General features: G+C 36.9%; 3 protein-coding genes across 3 annotated transcripts; 2 read left to right on the plus strand and 1 right to left on the minus strand.

Annotated features, from left to right (window-relative positions):
• The first annotated feature begins 364 nt into the window (after positions 1-364).
• LOC142619786 (ABC transporter C family member 10-like) lies at positions 365-9346 on the plus strand. The gene is made up of 12 exons (XM_075793071.1): positions 365-532; positions 870-2923; positions 4892-5212; positions 5314-5400; positions 5784-6371; positions 6464-6628; positions 6953-7247; positions 7415-7629; positions 7704-8009; positions 8175-8238; positions 8322-8561; positions 8979-9346. The coding sequence occupies exons 2-12, from the start codon at positions 1034-1036 to the stop codon at positions 9089-9091; spliced, it is 4284 nt and encodes a 1427-aa protein (XP_075649186.1). The 5' UTR covers positions 365-532; positions 870-1033; the 3' UTR covers positions 9092-9346.
• On the minus strand, positions 9293-12886 carry LOC142619787 (uncharacterized). Its single transcript, XM_075793072.1, has 2 exons — positions 12299-12886; positions 9293-9613 (listed from the first exon to the last, which is right to left on the minus strand). The coding sequence occupies exons 1-2, from the start codon at positions 12721-12723 to the stop codon at positions 9508-9510; spliced, it is 531 nt and encodes a 176-aa protein (XP_075649187.1). The 5' UTR covers positions 12724-12886; the 3' UTR covers positions 9293-9507.
• A 2613-nt stretch (positions 12887-15499) lies between these two features.
• Positions 15500-19764, plus strand: LOC142618857 (uncharacterized). The gene is made up of 3 exons (XM_075791891.1): positions 15500-17929; positions 18046-18237; positions 18837-19764. The coding sequence occupies exons 1-3, from the start codon at positions 15642-15644 to the stop codon at positions 19441-19443; spliced, it is 3087 nt and encodes a 1028-aa protein (XP_075648006.1). The 5' UTR covers positions 15500-15641; the 3' UTR covers positions 19444-19764.
• The last annotated feature ends 382 nt before the right edge of the window (positions 19765-20146 follow it).

Below are 20146 nucleotides of genomic sequence, written 5' to 3' on the forward strand. Positions count from 1 at the left end.
ATGCGTGCATTGCATTGAGAGAAGTAGACCCAGCTAGCTACTTTCAGGAGACCAATAAAATACTTTGTCGTTGCCTACATCAATGCATGATTTATGTAACCAATATGCACGTGTTCATTTCTGGTGGAGCTTAGTTTAGTTAGGCCACGACAAGGGAGTTGATGTATGGGTAATGGGGACAATGCATGAGTTAGTACTATGTACACCAGTGGTCCAGTAGTAATGTCTACTTCGGCAGTGGAGACCAGTTCTTGATTTATGTCAGCAACGTATTACTAAAATATTTAATGTCTAATCAAATAATGTATACTGTTCTCTCTTATTCTTCTTTCATATGGTAAAAAAAGTGAGAATGTGTTAGGTTATCCTCAATACCTCTCTGATAATAAATGTATCATTTAGCTTTGTTATAGATTATGAGTTGTTGAACATAATGATGAAGGCTCTCTGAAAGGAAGTTTTGCCCGGACTCTCTGTATACCATAAACGGCTAGCTAAGAAAAGGAGAAATCGCCTGCTTTGGTGTATTGAGGTATATATGTCCTTCATAGTCATGAACTTTTTCGTTAATTTTCTATGTATGTAATCATATACAAATCATCTTTCACAAGCAGACAGTTCTCAATGGAGGTTCACTACATGTCCATTCTTTGAACTAGTTTTTATTCTATTAGAAAGTTTTGTATGTCATCTTGGGTTGTCAGTGCACTTGATCATATCTCTAGCTTCATGATGGGTGCATATTGTGCATTCTCTCAAGCATGATCAATCACGCGCACCCTTTTTTCTTAAAATAGATTCAGTACTAAAGAGATATGCTTTGACTGTTTTATTGTTATATATTTAAGTCTGTCTTGTATTCAACACAGAGTTTGAAGAGGGAAGATAAAAGAAAAGATAGATCGAGGGTCTGGCTGTTCACAGTGGTGGCAAAACCAACTGTTCTAGTTTTGATTGTCATCCCTCTTCATGTGTCACTCATGCATTGATAATTTGTTCTGACATTCTGCTAATACTCAAGATCTAATACAATATGGTTCAGAAGTTGTCACCAAGAACAATTCACATTCGTGGCCAATTTCAAGGATTATCAAATTTGCAGATAGTTTCTGCAATCTTCAATGGCTGTCTCGGATTAGTGTGTTTATGTTTGGCCTTCTGGATTTTAGAGGAGAATTTGAGGAAAACCCACATAGCTCCGCCTTTGGATCAGTGGTTACTGGTGTTGTTTCAAGGCTTCACATGGCTGTTGGTAGGTTTAGTCGTGAGCCTTAGAGGGAAACAACTTTCAAGAGGGCTGTTGCAACTATTGGCCATTCTTGCCTTCTTGCTTGCTGGGATTGTCTGTGTGTTATCCCTGGTCACTGCCATTTCCAGCCAAAAAGTTTCAGTAAAGACAGTTTTAGATATTCTGTCCCTTCCAGGAGCAATATTGTTGCTGTTGTGCACATATAAGTATATATATGAAGAGAGGGAAAACAGACTGAACGAAGATGACCTCAATTCTCCCTTGAATTTTGAGGCCATTGACATCAGTAAAAGTGATTCAGGAGTACTTGTTACTCCTTTTGCTGAAGCCAGGTTCTTCAGTAAAATGTCATTTTGGTGGTTGAATCCATTGATGAAAAAGGGCAGGGAGAAAACCCTAGAGGATGAAGATATACCCAAGTTACGCAAGGCAGATCGAGCAGAAAATTGTTATTTGCTATTCTTGGAGCAATTGAATAAACAGAAAAGGGCAGAACCACCATCCCAAACATCAATCCTGTGGGCAATAATTTTATGCCACTGGAAAGAAATTTTCTTGACTGGTTGCTTTGCTGTGTTAAAGATTGTCACACTATCTATGGGTCCTCTACTTCTGAATGCCTTCATTTTGGTTGCGGAGGGAAAAGAAAGTTTCAAGTATGAAGGGCACTTATTGGCAATGTCATTTTTCTTTTCAAAGTGCATAGAATCCATTTCGCAAAGGCAGTGGTACTTCCAGAGCAGGCTTGTTGGCCTAAAAGTGAGGTCATTGCTCTTAGCAGCCATTTATAACAAACAACTAAGATTATCCAACTCTGCGAGGTTGAGGCACTCAGGTGGTGAGATAATGAACTATGTCACAGTAGATGCCTACAGGATTGGAGAATTTCCATTTTGGTTCCACCAAACTTGGACAACAAGCCTCCAGCTATGTCTTGCATTGCTAATTCTTTTCCACGCAGTGGGGCTAGCAACAATTGCGGCACTGGTGGTGATCATTCTCACCGTGCTTTGCAATGTTCCACTGGCAAAGTTACAGCATAAGTCTCAGTCTAAACTCATGGTGGCACAGGATGAGAGACTGAAGGCTAGTTCTGAGACTCTAGTGAACATGAAGGTTCTGAAATTGTATGCTTGGGAAACCCATTTCAAGCAAGTCATAGAAAATTTAAGGAAGGTGGAGTTCAAATGGTTATCTGCAGTGCAGTTAGACAAAGCATATCATAGCCTTCTCTTTTGGTCAACTCCTGTTTTGGTCTCATCTGCTACCTTTGTAGCATGTTATTTCCTCGGAGTTCCACTGCATGCAAATAATGTTTTCACCTTCGTAGCAACTTTTCGCCTTGTTCAGGATCCTATTGCATCTATTCCTGATGTTATCGGGGTGACAATTCAAGCGAAGGTTGCATTTGCACGGATTGTGAAATTCCTTGAGGCACCAGAGCTGCAGAGTGCACATGTCCAGCAGAACTGCAACATGGAAAGCATGAATCACACCATTTTTATTAACTCAGCCAAATTTTCATGGGAAGAGAATTCACCGAAGCCCACTCTAAGAAACATAAATTTGGAGGTTAGACCTGGTGAAAAGGTGGCTATATGTGGAGAAGTTGGCTCAGGCAAGTCAACCCTTCTAGCAGCAATTCTCGGAGAAGTTCCAGAGATTCAGGGAAGCGTAAGTTACTTCAGCTCTTTTACTTTTTTTCCAAAAATTCAGGTCAAGTTTTTGTTTTTTTTTTTTTTGTACGTGAAATTTCGTTAAAGGAAAACACCAGAGATAGGTAGTCTCCATAAATTATAAAGATCGCTATTTTGAATGGTCTTTAACATTCTCACTCCAAGTAAGCCATTCAGCAACAAAACTTTGCACCAAGTCAACTTCTGACCAAACTATTTCATTGTGAATCCTAGCATTCCTATCAAGCCACACATGGTAGATGACAGCACTCCAAGCCAGCTTGCATATAGTTCGCTGAAGCTTTTCACCATTTAGCTTCCTTACAGTGCAGTCCAGTTCATAACACTGGTCACCAACCTGCCTTCTCATTGGGCACTTGCTTAAAACAACTTCCCAATTTCTTTTAGTGAAGGAACATTTATAAATGGTTTTGAGCTTCAATTTGACTCCTACAAAACACATCACATTCCCCTTGAAAACCCAAGCAGCTGAGCTAGCCTACCTTTGTTAGCCTGTTTACAGAGCTAACTAGCGTACAAAAGCATGCTTAGGAATGTTTTTGGAAAACCATACCAGCTTCTACTAGCTAATTTAAAGCTTCTTATCACATATGGCCTTCCTGGTACCTTTGCAATTATACTCTTTTTTGCTGAAGGAAACGACTCAACCTTATCAATATCACCCAACTGAATCCCCTTCAACCTACTTTGTATTAGGACTAAATTATCAGACCTAGCTGAGGCTAATTCCACTGGCATTTCACATTGAGAATAAAAGTGGATAACCTATGTGGAAAATAGCTAGCAATATCTTAAGCAATTCTCTGTCCATATAGCTGAGACCTGACTTCATTCCTAACTTGAAACCAAGCAACCCAAGTAGACCCAGCTCTAGCAAAAATAATCAAAATAAAAAGCATAACGGCAGCCCTATTCCATTCAACCAGCTTACATACCCGCAAACCACCTTCCTGCTTGGGAAAAGTAAGATCCTTCCAAGCTACTTTAGGAATAGCAAAATTAGCAATACCACCTCACATATGCCAAGATCCTTGTGGCTTAGTAGCATTACTTGGTTCTTCCCATATGGGGAACTTGGGTCTTCGTCTTGATTTGAAAAAACACATCCTAGATTCAACAAGACTCAAAAGTTTTGTTCACGTTTTGCCAACAGTCAATCTATTGACACCCTAACAGTCTATTTGATCAATAGTACTATAAAAGCAAAGGATAAATTCCTTCCACTCCAAGAGTTGATCCATTTGGTAATTTTTTTCCACAAGAGGCCTGCACTCATTTAAGGACAATTCTGGGAATCAAAGGTACTCGGCACCTAATGGGAGGCTAATCTTCCTTGAACTTCAAAATGCCAAGGAACTCAGATTTGGAATCAACATCAACACCAGAGGAGAAAAATAAAACTTCAGATTTACTGGAATTAGCAGCCATCCCTGACATCTCCTTGAACTCCTCAAGAACTTGACTAAACACCACTAGATCAGCCATGAGGCACAAATCAGTGAGCTATATTTTAGCACGCATAGGATGATACCCAAATCCACTACCAAAACCCCATTCAATGGAAAAAATTTTCATGGCCACTACAAAGAGTCACATCCCCTTGTATCAACCTTTTTTTCCCTTCAAAATAACCCACTAATCCTCCATTGACCGCAATCAAGTACTTTGCACATCAAACAGGTTTATTATCTTAGCTGAGCAAAACAAAATCCCATTCAATGGAATCATAGGCCTTCAAAATACCAACCTTTATAGCACATCAAACAGGTTTATTGTCCCAATGAATTTCTGACCAAGTCAAAATTTGTAAGACCTGTCTCTTATTATATGCATTCCAACACTTCCCAAGCATACATCCATCGAACATAAATGTAGTGCCCATCTAATATTGGAAAAGGTTAAAGTATTCTAACTGTGTAATCTGATTCATTTATTAAAATTACAGATAAAAGTCTATGGGAAGATATCCTATGTTTCTCAAACAGCATGGATACAAAGTGGGACAATACAGGAGAATATTTTATTTGGGTCTGCTATGGATAGTGAAAGATACAGAGAAACACTACAGAGGTGTTCGTTGGTTAAGGACCTTGAGTTGCTTCCATTTGGTGATCTCACTGTAATAGGGGAGAGAGGTATTAATTTGAGTGGTGGTCAGAAGCAACGCGTTCAACTTGCCCGTGCGCTCTATCAGGATTCTGACATATATCTCTTGGATGATCCATTCAGTGCATTGGATGCACAGACTGCTACAAGCATATTTAATGTAATTGTATTTTCCCAGCACCTTCCACATCTTTGTTATTTTTCACTATCTATCTGTGTTCAATTTCTAACTTCAAGTGCAAGCTTACTTAACTGTAACAGGAATATGTTATGGAAGCGCTTTCAACAAAGACGGTCTTACTTGTGACCCATCAAGTTGACTTCCTGCCTGCTTTCAATTCTGTTTTGGTTAGTATACTGAAGTTAATGATAGACTGAAGTACACAGAGCACTTGGTGAGGTTAATGACAGGAATTTAGTCTTTTTCCCCCCTATTAGAACCACTAAAACTATTTTGGAGGTCTCTCAAAGCCACCATATCTATATTCATTGGGAAAAAAGTCCTTAATATCTGTGTTAGATGACAGAATGCCTGTTGAAGATTAGGTTACCATGGTTCTCTTTTTTAAATCTCTAGTTATTCCATGAACCATGCACTTAAAGATTCACTTAACCTGCACAACATAGTGATCCTTACTTCACTTTTTATGTAAGATTTTATTGATATTTTCCTTAGTTAGAATTGGTTAGTTCCACACAACAACTTGATGTGAGTTTAATTTTATGGACAGTTGATGTCAAATGGGGAAATCCTACAAGAAGCTCATTATCAGCAGTTGTTGACCTCAAGCAAGGAATTTCAAGACCTTGTTAATGCACACAAAGAGACGGCAGGTTCTGAAAGGCTTACAGATTTTAGTTCTACCCATAGACAAGGAACATCATCCAGAGAGATTAAGAGCACTTATGTAGAGACGGAATCAAAAGCACATAAAGATGATCAATTGATTAAGCAAGAAGAGAGAGAAACAGGAGATATGGGCCTCAAACCTTACATGCAATATCTGAATCAGAACAAAGGGTTCTTGTACTTCTTTATTGCCTGTCTCTCTCAACTTTTATTTGTGGCTGCTCAGATATTGCAGAACTCTTGGATGGCTGCTAACATTGATAATTCTAATGTTAGCACACTTAGATTGGTCTTGGTTTATATGGTGATTGGATTGGCCTCAGTGCTGTTTTTATTAGGTAGAACTCTTTCTACAGTTGCTTTGGGTCTTAGATCTTCAGAATCCTTGTTTTCAGAGCTATTAGACTCGCTTTTTCATGCACCTATGTCTTTCTACGACTCCACACCTCTGGGAAGGATACTTAGTCGGGTAGGCATAGTGAACGTTTCTAAAATGTCAATGTCCTATTGTTGGATTTCTAAAACTAATGTTTCTATCGTGTGTCCTGTCAATATGCGCAGGTCTCTTATGATCTGAGTATCATAGATCTTGATGTCCCATTCAGCCTTGTCTTTTCTGTTTCATCTACCAGTAATGCTTGTTCTACTCTTGTAGTACTAGCCATTGTCACCTGGCAGGTCCTGTTTGTCTCTTTTCCAATGGTTTATCTTGCAACTAGATTACAGGTATTACTATACAAGGTCCTTTCATGAATAATATTCTCTGGAAGTAGTTCTCTTTCATATGCCATATAAAGCAACAATATTTTAGACAATCTGTGACTATTACCCTTGGCTACATGATGCTCATATAGTATATAAGTACTAAAGTAACAATTTTTCCTTTCCTTGGAAAATGATGATATAATTGGATCCGTTGTATTGACCATAGAGTAGCAATTATCCTCTTTTGCTGTCTACAAGGAAGCTTTTTACTTTTTATTCAACGAAAATGTTATTAATTTTTCTTTTGTTTTAACAAGTAACAGAAAGTTGCATTCTCTTTACCAGAGATATTACTTTACCTCTGCAAAAGAATTGATGCGGATAAATGGAACGACCAAGTCCTTTGTAGCAAATCATCTAGCTGAGTCTGCAGCAGGAGCCATGACAATAAGGGCTTTCGATAAGGAAGACCAATTCTTCACAGAGAATCTTGGCCTCATTGACACAAATGCTAGTCTATTTTTCCACAGTTTTTCAGCAAATGAGTGGTTGATTCAATGGATAGAAATAGTAAGTGCGGCTGTTCTTGCCTCCACATCACTTTGCATGGTTTTGCTTCCTCCCAGTACATTTAGCCCTGGTGAGTATACATCTGTTATATTTGGAAGAATGACCATTGCAGTCATTTGTTATTCTGGTGACTATATCCATATGTCAGCTTTCTTTTATGGGTTGAAATTTTTGGAAATCAAATTCTTAGAATGAAATTGAACTACTGACCCTCTTCTATGATATTTGCAAACACAGGATTTATTGGGATGGCACTTTCTTATGGTCTTTCCTTAAACATGATGCTTGTCCGTTCAATTCAAAAGCAGTGCGGTCTAGCAAATGACATCATTTCTGTAGAAAGGCTAAATCAATACATGCATATTCCCAGTGAAGCCCCTGAAGTGATAGAAGGGAACCGCCCCCCAACTAATTGGCCAGCTGTGGGTAAAGTGGAGATACAAGATTTGCAGGTAAATGATTATTACTTGGTGTTAAATCAAAGGAAGTGTTCATGTACATACTGAAAAAATTGATATGAAAACAGGTCAGATATAGGCCCAATGCACCACTAATTCTTTGTGGTATAAGTTGCACTTTTGAAGGAGGGCACAAGATTGGTATTGTTGGCCGAACTGGCAGTGGGAAGTCTACTCTCATAGGTGCTCTTTTTCGTCTGGTGGAGCCAGCTGGAGGGAAGATTATAGTCGATAGCATTGACATCTCTACAATTGGCCTCCATGACCTAAGGTCACGTTTTGGAATAATACCTCAAGACCCTACTCTTTTTAATGGGACTCTCAGATATAATTTGGACCCCTTATGTCAGCATTCCGACCAAGAAATTTGGGAGGTGATCCTTAATTTTTTTTTTCTGCCTATGGCTGCTTTGTACTAAATTAATGGATCTACCACTAGTAAAACAATGCTGGTATAAAGTGGGGATTAGTGTTTTAAGGTTGTACATTTCTGCAAGGTTTACAAATGCAGACTAATCTATCAATGTTCATTTTTTAAGGTTCTTGGAAAGTGTCAACTACAAGAGGCTGTTCAGAAGAAAGAAGAGGGCCTAGACTCCTTAGGTTAGTTTCCATACTATAATATGTGACATGTACTGATTTTTTTAACTATGATGAACATTAACAACTGTGAACCTGCTACTCAGTTGTGGAAGATGGATCTAATTGGAGCATGGGGCAACGGCAATTATTTTGCCTAGGTCGTGCACTTTTGAGGAGAAGTCGGGTATTGGTACTCGATGAAGCAACCGCATCAATTGATAATGCTACTGATATGATTCTGCAGAAAACTATTCGGACTGAATTTGCAGATTGTACTGTAATCACAGTGGCACACAGGATACCAACTGTGATGGATTGCACAATGGTTCTTGCCATTAGTGATGGTGAGTTACAATAAACACCACAACCAACTATGATGGATTCCAAAATTAAAGAACAAAATATTCAATATATCTATAATTCCTTTGATAAAGTTGACCACACAAACATAATAATATAAATGCAAAGACAATCCTTCTACACTATGAAAGACTTGTTCCTTAAAGAGAATCGTAGTTATTCCACCAAATTTTATACTGTAAAGATCAATGAGTAGGTGTCATATTGCAGTTGGTGGATTCATGTCAAAAACATACATGATATGCACTGTTCCAAAGGATCTGATCTTCAACGTAAAGTCAAGTAAATTAAAAGTCAAATAAAATCATGCAAAGTGAAAGGGATGTCAATAGAAAATAATTTTCCATATTGAAATATCCTTGTTTAAAAATCTGAAGGAGATGTTTCCATTTCTGTTTCAGGAAAACTAGTGGAATATGATACACCTATGAAGTTAATGAAGAGAGAAGGTTCGCTCTTCAGGCAGCTTGTGAAGGAATATTGGTCCCATTCTCAGTCTGCAGAACTGCACTAGGTCTAATAATAAGTTCTCATGCAGACTTCAAAAACCATGGGAAGGGTGGAAATGTATTTTCAGCACAATTTTCATTTGGGCATTTCTGTTTAACACATCTTCATGGAAATTAGAGATTTTCCTACTGGGATGTATATAACTTTGGAGCCACAAACGTTGAAGCCTTATGGGGGCATCCACATTCTCCCCAACTCTCAGACAAATTAATAATGGCGTGTTCCTTATTAAATAGTATGTTTATTGCATGAAACATTACTTTCATTTTGCATTCAATAATAAGAAAATAAAAAAAACATAGAAAAGCATCAATGATTCTAATTCCGTCCACCAGTCATGCAAATCAGGACTTGGTAGGAAGTTACCTAATAAATTCGGCTGATAAAACAATATGATGGCAAGATTAATCAATATAGGAGTTAAGGTCCTCCAAGTACAGCATTCTCAATATCCTCTCTGCTCAGTGCATAACTAAATCTCCTCTCAACATCCTTTTCAAGACTCCCGGGTCCACTCTTCATATACCTGCATCAAATGCAATTTTCAAGGTTCAGAAACAGATGTAGTAATCAAAAACAAAAGTGAATTCATTTCCAATTTCCAAATTAACTCCTATTTTACTCTCGTAATCCTCAAAAAGTGAACGGCCACGACAGGACTTCAATATAAGCCAATAATGAACGTATGAAACCCAATTCTGACACCCCAACCCCTCAACCTTCTTTTGTTAATTAAGAGAGAAGTTGGGGGACCTCCAGTTAATTTTTTAACCTCTCAATATATTAGCTGATTAAGTTACAAAACCAGAACACTAACCTCTCTCTCTCTCTCCCTCTCCTTAATATATATTTCCTCTTTTCTTATTAAAAAACAAGAAAAATGAATTAACTTCTGCTCTCCTCATCCTCATACCTTATTATATTCCAATTTGTCTCTTCCTCAAACCTTTGTCAAAAGCGCCCAGTAACCACCAAGATGTTTGGAATTCCCATTTTTTATCAACGTGTATTTTCCTAGAAACAATTTTTAAAACATCACTTCTGCTGAGAACAATTGAGACTGATTGCTTCTGATATCCCAAGACATAAAACTATGATACACATGACCAAGACCCATCCCAAAAGTAAACATCAAACAACAACAACAACAACGATCAAACCTTAGTCCCAAAATCTTGAGGTCAACTATGGATACTCAGCAAACTAGTTAGGGTCAGCCACATATTTTCTTTTCTGCCATTTTATCCGATCCAAGGGTAAACATTTAAACCCTAGATAAAACTGACAGAAGCTACATATATATGGTGATGATTTAAAATCCCTATCTTTGTTTCCGTTGGATATATGGAGAAACTATCACATGCTCCAAGTTTTCAGTAGCTAATTCACAGTCCTATAAAAGGAGAATTCAAAGGCAAGCTACAGGAGGACTATCAAGAAGCTTGCTTTCATAGACATGGGACTAATCATCACATGCAATGAAAGTAGGATGGGTCCAGCAATAGCAATAACAGGGTACCTCTAATTGCTATATTATCACACAGAACACAAAACAGTATTTGGAACTAAATATTTATCAAGAAAGATTCAATAGTTGGTAATTATGTATTGACTCAAATACAGCACAGACCATAAATACCAGGCAATAAATGGTGTGCTTCCAAGTAGCTAAACAGAGTAAAAATGCTAGAAACAGCCATCCGCTCTCAAAAACTTTAAGTTAGCTACAATGACGTGGAGTGACCTATGATCTGACCTGGAATCATACCCCAGCCTGCAGCACATGAGCAGAGTTAAATAAAACCTAGGTAGACTAGAGAGAGACAGAGAGTATGTTTACACTTGAGCTGATGCTGGGGAACCCCAACAACATCAAATGCTATGCTGTTCGTCTCCCTTCTTTAACCTGCACTGTTGCCAACAAGCTGAAACTCAATCTCATCCATTACCATGACCCCCTCTTTTCTAACTAGCTTACAGGCTCGTGTGGATACTTTCAAGGCACTAACCCACATACATTTGAAAGTGATTGCACCTAGAAACATGTGCAGTTTTAGAGAGGTTTCAATCAAACTCCAATAATATTTAAACCTTATACAATTTAATTGCAAGAGATGGAGTAATATTTCCAATCACAGATTGTATAATTCATTAGCTACCACCCAGACATGGTTTTTTTGTCTAATCTAAAAGTAAGTTGTCAAACTTAGTTTTCATATTGCAACATAGATGCAAATATAAATGGTTAAGTGGCTAGAACTACAGGCAGCTTGTAACTTGTTGAAGTGATTTGGTCCATCCTAAATAAATTTCATTGCTAAGTTACAAAACTTGATGCACAGCTCATTGAAATCTCTTCTCATTCAATAAATTTCATGGCTCTTATGGTTCTGTGCAGCTGTGCGGCTGTGCCCTCTCTCACATCTGCACCCCACGTAAAAGCAGAAGGCTAACATTCAATGAATCAATATTTAATAACTACTGTAAATGGAGATATACCTGTACCTGTGAAATATGAAATCATAAAATATCAATGGATTCACTCCAGTCTCCTAGTACCTCCGATCTATCAACCATCTCAAATCCTAGAAATAGTCAGAACTATAAAATGGAAAAGTGGAATGCTGTCAAGAGCCTTGTAGCTCAACTAATACAGTAATACCTCCGGGTGTTTTTAATGGAGATGTCTAGGGTTCAAATCTCGTCTCCCCCATTGTAACTATGGAATTATATATTTTAAAAAAAATTAAAAAGGAAAATTGGAATGCTGCAAACTATTCCTGTGTCTGAAAAACCTCCAACCTCCAACATCAAACTACTTAAAGTTAGGAAAGAATAAAATAAAAGCATCGAAACCAGAACAACCTCAATCATCAAATACAAACTATGGCCTAAGGTTCATATGCTTTGCGCATAATGTTATAGCAGCCTGACAAGAAATCAAAACAAAACAAAGTCATAAAAACCCAACATTTTTTTTTCTTAGACCTTTAAACCCCACATTCCTAACCACACCACCAAACAATCAACCACCCAAAATTCCAAAACCCCACATCACCAAAATCATATAAACTAATAAATATCCAATACGAATAGTTATGGAACATATACAAGCACACATAGACACATACATAACCCCAATACCATCCAACAAAAGCACAAAAACCCATGTAGAAATCATAACACCAATGCACAAAAACGCAAAACCAACCTGATATAGAGGTCGGTGACATCCAGTGAGAGCTGGGCGTGCCACTCGGGCTTCTCCACAAGCCAAACCGCTCTGTCCTCTTTGCTCTGGTAAAAACCCAGGCTCCTAAGCCAGGCCTCAATGCAAGGCAAGCTGTGAGAGTAGAGGGGCTTCTTCTTGTCCGGGAGCTTGTTCAGCCACTCGTCTTCTGGCTCTGCTGAGAGCTCCTCTGCTTCCTCAGAGGACTTTGAGAATGCTGGTGTAAAGGATTTTCTTGAAGAGTGGGTGAGGAGGTGTGGAGTTGGGGTAGGAAGGAGTTTTGGGAAAAGCTTGGGTTGGTGAAAGGTGGGAAATTTTGGGAAATTTGGAGGTGGAGTTGTTGTGATGGAAGAGAAGGTATCAGTGGTGGTGGTGAAGAATTTATTAGAGGCAGAAATGGAGGACATATTTATTAGGAAAGTGAGAGTGTGTGGAGTTGAAAATTTTGGAGGTGTGGGTGTGGTGTGGTGGCCAAGTTTTAAGAGGGGGAGTGTGGAAGTGAACTGGGAAAGTTTGAACTTTGAACTCAACAGAGTTTCATTATCTTCTTCATCATTGAGAGTTGAGTATTGGAGAGGTTAGACTGTATGCACTCACACCCCAAAGTAGTGTGTTCATATTTTTTTTTTTTTTTTGTGAACTATTTTTATTTCTCTAAGAGCATTATTATTGGTAGGGAGAAGCCCTTCACCAAACCGCTCAAACCATGTGATCACACCCAAATCAACCAAAATTGCCCACATAATGGAGTAACTGCTTCACTTCACAAGTGGCAATGAATTGCACCATACTGTGCAACGTGGTGTGCAATTTTATGATAAAAAAATTACACGCACTCATATATATCATTAAATACATATATATATATATATAATTTAATATTATATGAAGTAAGTAGACCGCGTGTTCCAATTTCACATTAAATCAATTTTTTTTTGGTTGAATATAAAATAAAAAATTCAAAACCCCGTTCACTTCTCCATCCCACTCTCTTACTCTTCCTCCCAATACCCTCTCACTCACGAAGCACAACTGGCAATGTATATAATATCCTATTATGGATCTTATGGTTGTTGCTTGTTAAGCATTTTTGGGTTACAAGTTATATATGTTTAACATGTGTAATTATGTAAAGTTTACTGTTATGAATTATTCATTTATATATATATATATATATATATATATATATATATATATATATATATTTGTGTTAATTTTTTTGTTACATAAGGTATATTTTTATAAAAAAAACTTATTCTCATATAGTCATGGTTATTAATAGTAAACTAGTAATTGGCCATGATAACTTAAAAAATATACCAACCCAAAATCAACCAAATTGCACCCAATACATTGCACTGCACATACGACCGCAAAATTATAGTCCGGTATGGTTATAATTTTGACCAAACTGCAATGCAAAGTATGGTGTTAAAAATGACTCAAAACTGTATTGAATTGCACTGCAAACACCCGTAACACTAATTTGTAGGAAAACATTTCAAACTCCTCTTATACATTTTTTTTATTGGATGTGAATTTTGAAAAATCCACCATTAGATTGCATTTTCTTATTATATCCTCCATGCTTACAAAATTTCAAGAAAATAAAAAAATTAATAACTATATCATTAATCAAATGTCTAAATTTCAGGTTTTTGTAGTTTTAAATTATACATAAAAATACATTTATGGATCCAATAGTAATTAATATATGATTTGAATGAAATTTGATATGCATGTTAAAAACATAAAGAAACATATAATCTAATTGTTAAATTTTCGAAATATGTAGTCATGCTAATTTTTTAGTGGGAATTTGAAGGGACTCTCTCCAAATTAATTTGGATAAAAACTTTGTTCCTATATTATTACTATACATACCAAATATTCACCAGCTTAATTGGCATTTTTTGGTGTTTTGATGATAATTCTAGATTCAATCCCCCTCCAACTATCATATCATAGAAAATAATAATAATAATAATTTAAGGTTAGATAACACAAGACCCCAATTTAAGAGAGAACCTCATTTTAAATACAAACCTAAAATGAAATCGCTATAATATCTTAAAGTCAAAGCACTAGCTTTGTGTGAGCCTTATCAACGTAACATTTTAGGATTCAGATCCTCTAGAGTTCTTAGGGTACTCTACCAGTAGAGTTCATTAAATTCTAACCACTCTTTAATGATTTAATGGTTTAGATTCTGCCATGTCAGCATTTCATTAATAATATTCTTAAAATAATAAAATAATGTTGTAAACAAAACAATTAAGATGATTGTTAATGAAATGCTGACATGACAGAATCTAAACCATTAAATCATTAAAGAGTGGTTAGGATTTAATGAACTCTACTTGGTAGAGTACCCTAGGAATTCTAGAGGATCTGAATCCAACATTTTAATGCATTTAGGTCCACTTGGTCTATTAGGACCTGCTCAGTCCACTTCACTCAATTCAATACACTTTTTGGTCTATTTTGTTTATGTTTTAGGAGGAGAGATTTGTGTAAAAAATAAGCTATTTCATTGACAACTATGTCACATTCTCAGCATAATGTTGGTAATTTTTTTTTTCCTTTATGTTATATGTTATTAAAGTCTTGTATTTTTTTTCCTAATATAAGTGACAAATTTACTTATATATGCTTCTACTTTATGCCATTCAAAAAAGTATAAAAGATGCAAAATTTGTAAGAAGTATTAGAAACAAATTCCAACCACACAATTCATTATTTACAAATAAAAAAAATCTCTTCTTATATTATTAGTTGAATGTAAAATGCATTATATTTCCTTTAAAAAAAGTTTCAAAATTTAAATAAAAAATAAAAAAAACTTAATTTAGAAAAATTTATTATATTGTATCTATTATACATGGTTAGAAAATAATCAAACATTTTAAGAAGTGTTTGACACTAACACTTATAAGTCTTATTTACTATTTTTTTTTTCATTTAACAAAAAATAATCACTTGAGAGTTGAGACATTTAAAAAAAATTAAGTTTATTTATTTTCAATGACAAATTCAAATTGAATAGAAATCATATAATATAAATATAGTTAGGATTATAAAATACTCAGGGACAAAATCGACTTTTGACTGAAATCTACGGTTTCCCGCCTAAACAGTCTCTCATTCTTGATTCTTCTGTATCAGTCTCTCATCTAATTGCGCTTCAGAAAACGCCATTATTGCCTTTGCTTCTCCATTTCCTTTGATTCCATAAATTTCAATTCAAACAGTTTAAAGTTCAAACTCACACCCCCCCCCCTCTCTCCCCCTTCCTCAGCCACCGCACACGGTGGCTGTTTCTCCAATGGCACCAAACCCAAAAGATCCAATCACAGACTACACCAAAACCCAGCGCATAGTCCTCCTCATTGACCTAAACCCAATTCTCCACCTCTCTGACCAAACCCAGTTCCTCAATTCTCTCCTTTCCTCCTCAAACACCTTCCTCTCTTTCCCTCCTCTCTCTTCCTCTCTCTTCTCCTTCAAATTCTTCTTCTCTTCTCTCTCTCCACTCCTCTCCTCCTCCAAACTACACCATTTTGTCCCCACGTCTTCCCTCTCCTTCAATGACGCCACCACCACCCTCCTTTCCCTCTCCAAAGCGCTCAATTCATTGCCGACACTTTATGCACACCAACTGTTTGATTCTTTGCCTGTGTCGTCCCGGGCTTCGTTTCTTGCTGCTTCTATGCGCCAGCTGGTCCATGATTACGCGTGGGATCCTGTCGTGGATGATTCCATAACGGGTACGCTTTTGAATAATGATTCTCTTGTTGTTGGGTCGAATTTGGTTGTTTTGTTTTCGCCTGTTTGTAGGTGTACAAAGTCTCTGTCTGAGTTTTTGAATGTGGGAGTTGAAGATGAGTGTTTGGAAAATGTGGATGCTTTTTGTGAAAAATTTCGCGGGTTTTTTGAGAATGTGAATGATGCGTATGTTAGTAGGGATATTCGCTTTAGTTGGGTGGATGTTAGGTATGAGTTGGATGGGGTTGAAAATAAGGTTGAGATTGATGAATCTAAATTGAAATGTGGGTTTTTTGCTAGCGGGGTTAGGAGTTTGGGTTGGGGGTTTTGCTCGACTGATTTGATTGTTCTTGGTTCTGCTCTTGTTCCCTTTGGGTTGATTTATCCAAAGATTGCAATTTCATCGAAGGTTTTTGATTATAGTGATAGTCGTAAGACACTTAATGCACAGTTGAGTCTTGAGATATTGGATGTAAGTGGGAAGTCTTTGGAATGCAAGTGCTGTGATCTTCAACTGGTCAATTTGAAGATGTCACCTAGGAATAGATCTAAAGATCTTCTGTTTACTCCAGATGTAGTGGGTTGTGAATGGAAGAACTCATTTGGGGAACTTTTTGGTGATGGGCTAATAAAACTCCATATTAAGGCTGTGCAAAGATTCGTTGAGTGTGGGAAATTTGTTGGGCATTTAGTTGAAAATTTAGTTCTTGTCTGTGAATCTGTTGGAGACTCTAAGAATGACCAGAAAGAAAGTTCTGGTGATTTTTTTGCAGATAGGGTTCTTGAAATGCTAGCGATGGAATTGGGTGAGTTTGTGCATAGAAAATCTACACCCATTTGGCAGATTCTTTTGAGTTTTCTTTATAGGGAAGGTTACTGGGCATTAGTGTCTCTTTCAAATGGCAGTGGTGATTCACATATGGGAATTCTCAAGCCTTTCACAGTTTCTTCAGCTCTCCTTTCTATTATAGAAGATGGAGTCTATCCTCCCCACAGGGTACATGATTCTGGTGAAGCAAACGTGGCTCAATTTATTATGAAGATGGACAATGAGATTTGCAAACCCAATATAGATTTGAAGCGCTCTGATGGGTTTATAGATTCTCAACCTGGGTCTTCACCATCTAATAAGGCAGCAACAGTTGGAGATGGTACAAGGAAAAAGAATAAGAATAAATTAAATATGCTTCAAGACCTCACGTGGAGTGCATTCTGCAAGACAGCATTTGAGCACTCTGCGCTAGATTTGGGAGAGGTCTACTTTTCCAGGGAAAGTTATAACTCAAAGAAGTTGAAATTTCTGAAATGTTGGATGAAGCAGATAAAGAAATCTAGTTGTTCCAGTCTAATTTTACAGGAAAAGTCCAAGCCGCATGTGGACATTGAAACACAAATAGATGATAGATTGACTTCACTGCACCAAGAAAGTGAACGGCCAGTCTCTTCATCCGCCTCAGCTGGAGAAAACTCTTTGACTGAGGCTTCTAGGATACACAACGAAGCTGCTGTTGATTTACAGTCAGAAACTTCTGAAGCTTTTTTCAGTAATCTTTCCAATAAGATCCAACAAGGACTTGATTTTGAAGGAGTAGACTTGGGGGCTTTGGCAGAGCGGCTTGTGAAATCATCCATATATTGGTTATATCAAAAGCATGAAACTGAATCCCCTTCAGCAAGTCAAACTACTGTGGTAAAATCTGATGATGCTTGTGGTAGAATAGTTCCTGAACTAACAAACCTTTTACTAAGGGAGCCTAAGGACTTGGCAAAGCACAAAAATAATGATTTGTCCTTTCAAGCATCTGGTCCAGGATGTACTGGATTTGGTTCAAAAGATATAGTCAGAGAGTATCCTTTTTCATTTTCACTAATTTCTGCATCACCATACACTACTTATTTTGTTGTTTAAGGTGAGCAATCTGGCTCTCATAGTTTTAACATTTTTTTTCCTTAATAAAAACTAGATATGAATTGCAGATATTGTTTCGGATGGAGATAATACGATCAGAGGTTGGAGCGACCATTGGGGAGTCTATGAAACAAAAGTTTGTGAAACAAATTTGCTTGCTTTTGGAGACCATTCAGTGCCATCTGGAGAGAGGCTTTTTTGGAGATTGGAGCCTTGATAATTATGTAGGAAAGATAATAAAAAGCAGGTACATATGTCTAAAAATTACTATCAATTCATTTCAAATGATGGTGTTGACATTCTGTGACCCATACTTTAGAGAAATTCATAGCTTCTTTGTGGAGCCTAGAATAAGCTTTACTGTTTTATTGTTTGGAGCTATACCAAATGCATATTTCAGGTGTTTGCTTTTCCACCTATATATGGGATTTGATCATTCTTTCATGAAACATATTCTTATACAATATGTCCCGCTATTCTTAAGTAAGATTGCCAACAAAAGAAGAAAGGAAAAAATGGGTTCGGAAATCCAAATTGTAGGAGCTGGCTTCCTTTCTTATTACATGATGCTTCTTTCCAGGATATAGGTCACTTAATCGTCATGTATTTCTTGTTTGACTGAATATAGCATAAAAATAGGACACTCATAATGATATGTTTATGTTATTAATATGATCCTTGAAATGGATGGAGCCCTGATACCAATTGTATAAACAGCTTTCTTAAAGTGACCTTTAGATATATTATCATTAATTGTCTCAATTTACAAGTGCTGCATTTGATTATTACTTAAGGTTGAAAGAATAAGGAGAGGGCTAAAGTAATGTATGATTTCCAAAATTTCAGGTATTGTCACACCCTGGAAGATGTCGTTCATAGAATATATACAAGAATGGATTTGTTGCTGTTTGCCGATGAGGATAAATCCCCTAATCGTTTACTCAACAGCGAGGATAGCAATCAATCTTGGAGAGAAAAATCAGAGAGAGATGAGATTGGTGAAAATTATAGAACTAATGAACAGGTGTCAGCGGAAGCTGAGTCCCTTCAGCCGCCACATAATGACAATGGAAGCCCCCAGGGGAATAAACAAGAGGATCATGCTCATAGATTAATGGAAGCCCAAAAGAGGAGAGAGAGGGCTCGGAGGTTTTCATCTTTCACAAGTTGGATGCCTGATTTGCAGAGAGTTTGGGCCCCTAAGCAGCAAAAGTTGATAAAACAAAAGTCAGATCCTCTTCGGAAGCTTTCAAAAAGGAAGGAACGGCGAAGGGTAAGCTACGACATGGTATGTGAGACTCCTATGACAGCAAACATGGTATGTGAGACCCCTATGACACGGAACAAACGTTCTTGTCCACGGGGAAGCAGTATTGATGATAAAGACTACCAAGATTCTGGAAGTCAATCGGGTGGTTCTGTTTCTAAGGCATTGTTTCAGGATGACCAATGATATGAGCCAGTAAATTTTCTTCAAGCTGACCTGATTTGTGACTTTCATCTGAAACTGTGTAAAAACATTAAAAAGACTCATTAAGAACCAGTTGCCATACATTTCTGGATTTAACAAGGGAAGCCTACTTGAGAGTTCAACCAAAAGTGGTTGAGAAATAGAGTTAATATACTCGTACCTTTTTCATCTTATTTTTATTGGTTTGTTTGTAAAATTAATCGAACATTGTATTTTTTTTTTTTCCAAATTACCTTAACATGAATGTATTTTAGACCCTTGATTAAATAAAATGGAAAGAGGGTGAACTGCGATGCTCCTCCACATTTGTGTATTTTATATTGGTGAAACCACATGTATGTATGTACAAATGTACAACGTATCTCTTTTGGTGGGTTGGTGTGAATAATTTTTTTATTTGGTGGGAATTCAACCTAAACAAGTCCATTAATATTTTTTACAATTTTTAAGAATTTTGTAAAATATTGGTACTTCCAACTTTTTACAATTTTTAAGAATTTTTTACTAGTCTATTGGTACTTCCAATGAAAAATGCATGATTCAGATCCCTCTTTTTCATTGTAATTATTGAGTTTTTTTTTTTATTATTCATTTAAAATAGTAAAATATTGTAGTCCATTACCATTAGGAACAGTGCTTTTTGATGAAATTGGTAAAGAATTTACATCCTATAACCTTCTCTCTT

Source organism: Castanea sativa, chromosome 12 (genome assembly GCF_040712315.1).
Source record: "Castanea sativa cultivar Marrone di Chiusa Pesio chromosome 12, ASM4071231v1".
Classification (NCBI taxonomy): Eukaryota; Viridiplantae; Streptophyta; class Magnoliopsida; order Fagales; family Fagaceae; genus Castanea; species Castanea sativa.